General features: G+C 43.7%; 1 protein-coding gene across 1 annotated transcript in view; it reads right to left on the reverse strand.

The window, feature by feature from the left end:
* The window catches only part of TDRD9 (tudor domain containing 9), a 263,832-nt gene extending 254,795 nt beyond the window's left edge, over positions 1 to 9,037 (reverse strand). Inside the window, exon 1 of the mRNA XM_030214425.1 lies at positions 8,898 to 9,037. Within this exon, the coding sequence (XP_030070285.1) occupies positions 8,898 to 9,037 (140 nt within the window). The remainder of the gene's footprint in view (positions 1 to 8,897) is intronic.
* Positions 9,038 to 9,560: the final 523 nt, after the last annotated feature.

Here is a 9,560-nt window from a genome sequence, read left to right on the forward strand (position 1 = left end):
CGGGCACCTCAAATACTGTTTTGACCTGTTAGCCCTGGAAACATTCGGCTTGGGCGCCTCAGAGACTGCTTACTTTTCTCTTGTGCTATTCTTTGCCTCTAGCGAGTGGAGTGGTCTGCTCAAATTGCCTACCTGTGGTGCGGGTCTACAAGAGACTATTTTAAAGTTCCTTTTTTTTTTTTTTGCTTTGCTGCCGCTCCTTTCCTGTTTCCGAGAGTACTTGCCGCGGAGGGTCCCGCTGCTTAAATGAGAGTCATGACAGAATTAACCTTATCTGACAGCCAGTGGTTTTTCCGCTTCCAGCTAAGTGCCCCCTCTGCTTTTGTGTTTGCTTTTCCTGTACAGCTAGGACGTCCTTCTAGTTGCCATTATTGTATGCCTGATGTTTTGCTTTGCTTTAGTTAGCGTTAGGATGTGCAGCTAGGCTGCTCGTTCTTTCTCCTCTCACATTTTTCTGTGCCATTTTGTTCACCCTTTTGACGTATTTCTGTTGCTGCCAATAAAGCTACCCTAGTTCACCTCCACTGGCAATCCAGTTCAGTTCTTTGGGATACTCTTGACTCTATGGGGCTCCGTCTGGTTGAGTGATCCTCACACGGCCACCTCTGGGCCAAGGGCTCATAAACATCACAGGAGGATAGTGAGCACATAAGGTAGAAATGTGGTAATGAAGAGCAGATGCAAGAGAAAGAATAGGGAATAGGAGGATGGGAAATGTGAGAGTTAGGGGATGAAATAAGGAGATAGAAAGTTGGTAAGTAAATGAAAAGAGAAAAGGAATTGAGCACGAAGATGAAATCTGAATAGAGGCAGAAAAGGAAACAAAATGGAAGAGAGAAGAGAAAGATCGATATGTCAAAGACAGGTGTAGTGAGGGAACGTAAAAAGACAGAGGAGAAATAACAAATGGACAGCAGCCACTGGAAACAGATTTAGCAGAAGACAGGAAAGCAGAAAAGAGAAACTGGGACCAGCATTATGGAAAAATAAAAAGCCCAGACACACAAAGTTAGAAAAAGTGTTTTATTTTGAATTTCTTAACTGGAATATGTTAGCTTTGGGAAATATGCATCACAGATGTTTATATATTGTGTTAAGTACAAAAGAAAGTGTATTTGGTTTTGTTTCTCTAGTGCTGCAGCATATGGTGAGCCTTAACTTCTTAGGGTTCCCAGTTCAATTTTTGTCTTCACATTTTTCTCTCTAATTTGGGATCCCTTGTTCTGTATTTGGTGAGGGTCTGTCTGTGTTTCGCATGCAACTGAGATGTGATATTTGTCTGCATATAATTTCTGTGTTGAGATCTGTAGCAGTCCCACTTGTTCTGTTTTACTTGTATAGATGTTTTGGTGTTTTAGGGCCCAGTGTAATATCTGTAGTGCTGCCTATTCATAGATTACTCCCGGGGGAATTCTGCACCACTGTGCAATCCAAAATTTGTGCAGAATTCTGCAATTGCCTAGCAGAATTCTGCACAGTGAACAGAGGGGAACAAAACATTTGTCAGGTTTCTGATCTCCCTTCCCTTGCGGCACACACCCACAGACTGCTCATACAAAACCCACCTCCCCCTCTGGATCATGTGGCATAAGGAAGAAGCAAGCAGCTGTGCATCAGACCACTTCCTCCTCTGCTAGCCTGGGTTCAACTGCTGTAGAGTCCGGCATGGTTCAAATAAGCAGTGGGCCTAGGCCAGAAGGAGGGTCAGATGTGCAGCCGCTTATTTTTTTCTTATGCCACATTATCTGGGAGGAAAACTCGGTAATGTAGAGGCAAGGACAGAAAGAACACAGAGAAGTAGGGGTCAGGATTGAGGGGAAAGAAAGAACTAGGAAGGCAGAGCAAGCTGGGAGAAGGAAAGGGGAAGGGGCTCAAGCTAAATCAGAGTGGGGAAGGTGGAACCTGAAGCTAAGTACGTGTGAGAGAGAACTGGGCAGAGAGAAACCTGGATAGCGATATTACTGGTGAAGAAAGAAGCTGAGGGGGGGAGTGGTTAGGCCTTATGACTGAAGAAATTATGCACAAAAAAATTACAAAGATGCAGAATTTTAAAACGTTGTGCACAGAATTTTCAATATTTGTGCGCATAATTTTTCCATTTTGCACCAAATTTCCCCAGGAGTAGTAGGTAGAGTTCTCGCTGTTTGAATCATAGCATTGGTGCTACAGTTGTATGACATGTTTGCTAAATGTATGTTGAGTGGATTTTCTTTAGGTTTTGCATTTCACAATGTGCCTGGTAGAGATTTATTGCTCTGATGGTCCAAGGGAGAACAGGAAGATAACCTCTACAAGAGTCTACAGAACAATAGGAAGGAAACCAGAGAAGTTGAGGATAACACACTGATTTCCAACAGGGAGTGTCGTCCAAAGTATTCTTTATTACTATATTATACTTTTTATGTATCACACATATGATTATATTGATTTTTATATTTCATATTGTCTATGGTTTTACAGTTCTGTTATATTTGACCCCTGAGACAGACAGGCTTTCCCACCAAAACATGGCCCCATGTCAAGTCTCTTCTGGCGCCTAAATAAAAAGAACACTTTTGACGACACGCCCTACTGGAAAGTGTGTTATCCTCTACTTCTCTGGTTTCCTTGATAATGCTCTGATGACATGAGAATGAGAATGAGAATTTATTGGTACTTCCATAGAGAAATATGATCTGCAACTGTTGGGGGGGGGGGGGGGGAGGTTTGACTTTTGTAGACACAGAGCATGTTTACATTTAACATGTAAGAACTGCTACACCGTGTCAGACCGAAGTCACTCTTTGGGATGGACCACCCTTTTCATATTGTTATGATGCGCCAGCCTCTTGGCGCCAACACAACTTCTGCCAGCTGCTCCTTTCTACTATATGCCAAGTTTGGTACCACTAAATCATCTGCAGAGTGAAGAGTTCCTTGCCAACACCACACAGCTCCTGACATAATAGAGAATTTACTTCCCGTTTCATGTGGGCTACAGGAAGTATCCATTCTCTACTTTCAACTCCTGTGTGGTGCTGGTGGCTAGAATGGATTGAGCGAAGACAGGAGATCTCTTCTCTGCAGTGGATTTAGTGCTGAGCTGATAGAAGAAGGGAGTTGATGAGACCAATTTGCTGCTGGGGATGGATAAAGAGGGCTGGGGGCAGGTGGGAGATGAGAGATGGGGCCTGGCGATGAGCCTGATACAGGGGATGGGAGAAGGACAGATATTGATGGGGGGGGGGAGGGAATGTGGACGTATGCAGGGAAGGTGAAGATGGAGGGGCAGAGAGACAGATGTTGGGGTTAAAGTTTAAGAAAAATAGGGTAGTGGATGCTAGGGAAGCAAAGAAGGAACTATGAGAGAAGAGGTAAGGACAGTAGCTGCTGGGGAAAGGGGAACAAGAAGTCTACAAACAGTTTTTGAGGGATAAAAGTGGTGGAAATAGGAGAGGTAAAAGAGGGAATGGGAACCTGACAAAAGGGGTAAGATAAGAAAGGGACTTGTAGGTGGTGAGATGAATAACTGGGAAGAAATGAAAAGGAGATTGATGAGGTCTGGGAGGTGATGAATACAGAGGCTGGAAATGGGGGACTGGAAAATAAGTGAAATTCAGGGAACAGATGGCTGGGGAAGGAATAAGAGAGGGGTGGTGATGAGAGGAGAAAAAAGGAAACTGTAGGAAACTGAAAGCTGATAAGTAGGTGAAAGAGGAGACTGAGGATTGTGGAGAGAGGGAGGGATGTCAAAGTAATGCTTTGATGTTTCTCTTATATATACTATCTGCTACCACATTTGCTTATTTCCGATCTGACGAAGAAGGGCAACCTTCGAAAGCTAATCAAGAAATGTATTAAGTTATGTCCAATAAAAAATGTATCATCTTATTTTCTTTTCCATGTTTTATTTTGTTTGATTTCTATTGATAACTTTTAAGAGTGGACTAACACGGCTACCACACCTCTCTACTTAAAACAAGGATACAAATGTATTTTTGATATTTTGAGAAAAATGTCAGCTTTGAAAATGTGCACATTTTGTGTTTTGTTCTGCATTAAAGAAAAATAATCTGTTTCTCTAGGATTTCACTGCTCACAAGTCTGATTTATTATGTTTTCCTTTTTTTGTTTTTTGTCTACATTATCTTTCTAGTTTGTGTGTGTGTGTATATATATATATTATATATATATATATATATATATATATATATATATATATATATATATATATATATATATATATATATAATATATATATATATTTGTTTATATTATACTTTTTATGTATCACACATATGATCTCTCTCTGCTGAAACTGAAGCAACAGCCAGCAGCATCTCCTGGGTAATTTCAAACTCCAGGCCAATCAGAGCCCCAGAACAGTCAAGTTTCAAATAAAAATTTGTTACATCACTACAGGCACTTCCTATTATCTGTGTGCCAACTAAAAGAAAGAGAAGTCAGTTCTCTGTAACAGCTTTAAGCATAAACATGCACCATCTGCTAGCCAAATAGTAAAAATACACTTCAGAACATAATCAATGCACGGAAATATCCAATACATTTTACAGGCTTAAAACACACCGTTTCTTCACAGATGGCCTGTGTTTTTCCTTGTGTGACAGAGATACAGGATCCCATTGATATGTAGGTTCCATATAGGAATGTAGCTGTCCATCTTTTCCAGCTGGAAAGGAGCTCTTCACCCTCTAGGCTTATTAAAAGACCCAAACCGCTGATCCCTGGAGGTGGGCTGGTGCTCTAGAACATCTGCAATGTTAACTTTTCATTAAGTAGGATTGGTGTAGTTTCAGTTCTTAACTTGGTGCTGCTATGGTAAGCTTCTGAAGGTCTATTTGCAAGGTTTTGTCTTACATCACACAGTTTGGTAATACAAGGAATTTGTGTTGCTGTCACTGATTTGATACCAGTTTGTATGTTGAGTTGTCAATAGAAATCAAACAAAATAAAACATGGAAAAGAAAATAAGATGATACCTTTTTTATTGGACATAACTTAATACATTTCTTGATTAGCTTTCGAAGGTTGCCCTTCTTCCTCAGATCGGAAATAAGCAAATGTGCTAGCTGACAGTGTATATAAGTGAAAACATTCAAGCATTACTATGACAGTCTGACAGGGTGGGAGGAGGGGGTGGGTAGGAAGTATGCATGGGGACATCAAAGCATATCATTGATATTCTAACAGGGTGGGTGTGGATAGGTGAGGGGAGGGTGATCAACAGAGACATACAGCTTTATGGTTTATAATGGGCTAGGAACCCCAGATCCTTGTTAAGTCCTTTCTGTTGGGTGTTAAAATATTCAATCATTCTGACTTCAAAGGTCTTACGTTCTTGTATGGTTTTAAAGTTACCTTTGAGGATTCTCACTGTGAAATCACTGGTACAGTGTCCTGGTCCTGTAAAATGTTGACCAACAGGCGTGGGAACCCTGCTGGCACCAGTATTGTTCATATGATGTCTATGTAAATTGAATCTTGTCTTAAGCATCTGGCCTGTTTCTCCAATATAGCATCCTTCGTTACATTTTTTACACTGAATGATATATACCACATTGGAAGATGAGCAAGTGAAAGATCCCTTTATGTTGAATATCTTTCCTTTGTGGATAACTTTGGGGTCCTGTGAAATATTTTGGCATAGTTTGCAACTGGATAAATTACAGGGAAGTGTGCCCTTCTGTTCCTTTTCAGTCTGTGAAGGAAGTTTACTTCTGATTAGCTTGTGTTTTAAATTGGGTGGCTGTCGGAAGGCCAGTACTGGTGGGGATGGGAATATCTCTTTCAGTAATTCATCCTCCTGGAGTATAGGTTGTAGATCTCTTATGATTTTCCAGCTCTGGATTGTATGTCACTACAAGCGGGATTCTGTCTGTGGATTTTTTCTTTTTGTACTGTAGCAGATTCTCCCTGGGTGTTTTGAGGGAGGAGGCAATATTCTTGGAGATTATTTTGGGGTTGTAGCCCTTCTGTTTGAAGGATTCAGTCAGGGTTTTAAGGTGTCTGTCTCTGTCCCCTGGGTCAGAGCAGATACGGTGGTATCTTGTGGCTTGGCTGTAAATGATGGATCTTTTTGTATGTGAAGGATGGAAGCTGGAGTTGTGGAGGTAGCTACATCTGTCTGTGGGTTCTTGTATATAGATGTTTGTATACAGCCATCACTGATTGAGACCGTGGTGTCCAAAAAATTGACTTTTTCTGGGGAGTAGTCAATTTTGAATCTGATTGTAGGATGGTATGTATTGAATGCAGAATAAAATTGTTTCAGAGTTTCTTCACCCTCCGTCCAAATCATAAAAATGTCATCGATGTACGGGTAGTATTTTAGAGGTACCAGTGATTTCACAGTGAGAATCCTCAAAGGTAACTTTAAAACCATACAAGAACGTAAGACCTTTGAAGTCAGAATGATTGAATATTTTAACACCCAACAGAAAGGACTTAACAAGGATCTGGGGTTCCTAGCCCATTATAAACCATAAAGCTGTTTGTCTCTGTTGATCACCCTCCCCTCACCTATCCACACCCACCCTGTTAGAATATCAATGATATGCTTTGATGTCCCCATGCATACTTCCTATCCACCCCCCTCCTCCCACCCTGTCAGACTGTCATAGTAATGCTTGAATGTTTTCACTTATATACACTGTCAGCTAGCACATTTGCTTATTTCCGATCTGAGGAAGAAGGGCAACCTTCGAAAGCTAATCAAGAAATGTATTAAGTTATGTCCAATAAAAAAGGTATCATCTTATTTTCTTTTCCATGTTTTATTTTGTTTGATTTCTATTGATAACCTTAAGAGTGGACTAACACGGCTACCACACTCCTCTACTTATGTTGAGTTGTAAAGTGAAAAACACTCTATTCTGCTCTGTACCTCTTATTGGGAGATTTTGTATTGGTTGTTCTGGGGAAACACATATGAATGGATAATAATAGCCATGTGAATTAACAATTACCTACCTACAACTGACTTTTCTGTGAGTACTTGTGCTCCTTACCTCAGGCCTTGGAGCTGTGCAGCTTGGTCCTGGTAGTCACCAGAACCAGAGGGCTCAACCCTGGTGGAATGAACTGATTTTTTTTCTTTTGTGTGTGGCTTGACTCCATTAGGTTGTTTGACTTTGGTTTTATGTGTGTACTAGTAAAAGAGGCCCGTTTCAGAGCAAATGAAATGGGCGCTAGCAAGGTGTTTGTCGCCAACACCCCTCCCTCCCTGGCCAACCCCTTCGTTATTCTTCCATTGCTCCACCCCCAACGTCATAACATTTGACACGAGGGAGGGGCCCGGAGCGATTTCCCACCCCCCCTGCCTCCCTCCCTGCCAACCCCTTCGTTGTTCTGCCATTGCTCCGTCCTCAAGGGTGGGGCCCGGAGCGATTCTGGTGGCTTCACCACCACAAACCTTCGAACCTTTTTGAAGGAAGTCAGGGCTTGGCTTCACTGACGTCAGTGTCCCCAGAACGTTGAGGGTGAGTTTTATTATAGTAGATAATATATGAATATATAGTTTATGTATTTTCATAATAAACTTAACTGCTTGGCTCCTGTCAGTTTACTGTTATCTATCACTCCCAACCTCTAGAAATATCTAGGGCACCCCGGGTGCCGGCAGCAACAGGATGTGCAGAGCAGGCGCGCACTGTAAGTTCGGCCGGTCCACTGCCCCGGAACAGGAAGTTGACATCTGACAGGGCAATCTGCGCACGCCTTTGTTTGGAGGAGGGCATGTATGCTGTCTGGGATAGGGTGCACACTCCAGCCAGCGGGAGGAGTGTGCTCTGCCCCATGTAGGCAGGTACACTGCTGCCAGTGTTGCCAGGTGGGCGGTTTTCCCGCCCAATTGGGCGGTTTTCCGCGACCCGCCGCAGGAAATTTTTGCCCGCGGCGGGTCGCGGTTTTTTGGGCTTCTTTTTCTTCTTTTCCGCGGTTTTTCGGGCGGTTTTTTTCGGCCGCGGGGGGTGGGGTTAGTGACGTTTTGGGCGGGGTTAGTGACATTCTGGGCAGGGCCGGTGACTGGGGAAGCGGGGCCGATGACGGGGGAGGCGGGGCCGATGACAGCGGGGGCGGGGTTGATGATGGCGGGGATGATGACGCGGGGGTGGGGGTGTCGGGGGCGTGGTTTGAGTTTGGGCGAGTTTTGGGCTGGTTTTGGGTGGGAAAAAAATTTTCCACCTGGCAACCCTGACTGCTGCTCCCAACCACTTTACTCCCTGATTGTAGCTCTGAAGAGAGGGAAGAAGTGGAGGGGAAAGGGCAATCTCATCACTGGCCTCGGGCAGCAGATTGGCTTGAGCCACCTCTGCCTTAGGGCCTGGCATTACAAAACACTTCATACTTCACTAGCATCGAAAACAATTAGGCCTAAAAACTTACTTCATACTTTATCGAGGGACGCCTCTTAGGGTTACAGCTTAGGGTCCACAATTCAACACAAACCTGCTCCCATTGCTAATTTTATCATGTCTGATCATAAAAATGACAACACACATGTCGGTAGACAATATTTTTTTACAGTTTGATTTTTTTTCATGCTGGATCGAAAAATTGCTTCAACGGTGCTACAACTTTCCCCTCGTTTAAATAATTTGCATGCGTAGGAGCCAATTTCTGAGAATGACTGGGGGTGCTAAAGCCTTCACAAATTACCCATTGGGCGAAGTGAAAGCACTTGCTCAATATTAGGGGTGCTGAAGCACCCACAGAGCTAACATCTATGCTTGCATACCCTTAGTTTGTTACGAGGAGCTGCACATTTTTTGGTACAATACCAATCTAAGCCCTCGTCCTAGGCCATGGTGCACAGTACTGTCATCGCTGCCCCTATAAGGGTATTAAAGTACACCGAAAGACCACGGCTTCCGTTGCATCTCTCTTTGTTGGTTACTTACTCTTTGCGATCGGTGATAGAACATGCTTTAGCCAAGGTAGAGGGGGGCCGGGCCAACTCTCCCAGTAGTTGGATGTTAGTAACATTTTTACCGATGGTGAACCAGTCATTGATCTGATCAACGCTAAGTTTCTTCAACATCTTCCTCGGTGCGCTGCTCCGAACCCGAACGTTCCAAAACCTACACCCAGCACGCGTGGAATTCACAGTCGCACGTGCTGCTCATAACCTCATCATGCCGACGTAACTTAGGGCGTGCGCGCGCGCGCGCAACTTCTCGGAGGGAAACCGTAGCTGCTCAGGGAATCTCCAAGGCAGGGGGCGCTCTGAGTGCGCTAGAATAGCTGTAGGCCTTGCTTGCCGCTCTTCTGAAAGTAGGCTCCTTCTCGATGCCCGGAACCTGTTACGTGCTTACATCCGCCGGGTAGCGCGATTCCGGTGACCTTGCTTCGCTGCCTGGTACAGCGTGTAACAAATCACTGAGCAGCGACAGGAACGAGCGAGCTTGTAGCCTACGGTGAGTCTGCGAACGCTCTTTAGTCGTGGTAATCATGAAAGGGTAGTGCTGAAGGTTTTTTCGGATCGTTAGGTAGAATAATGTCGTAGGATGGACTGGCGATTTCTCGTGCTTTCCCTAGGCTCTGTTATAGATTAAAAAAAACAA

Source organism: Microcaecilia unicolor, chromosome 9 (genome assembly GCF_901765095.1).
Source record: "Microcaecilia unicolor chromosome 9, aMicUni1.1, whole genome shotgun sequence".
NCBI lineage: Eukaryota > Metazoa > Chordata > Amphibia > Gymnophiona > Siphonopidae > Microcaecilia > Microcaecilia unicolor.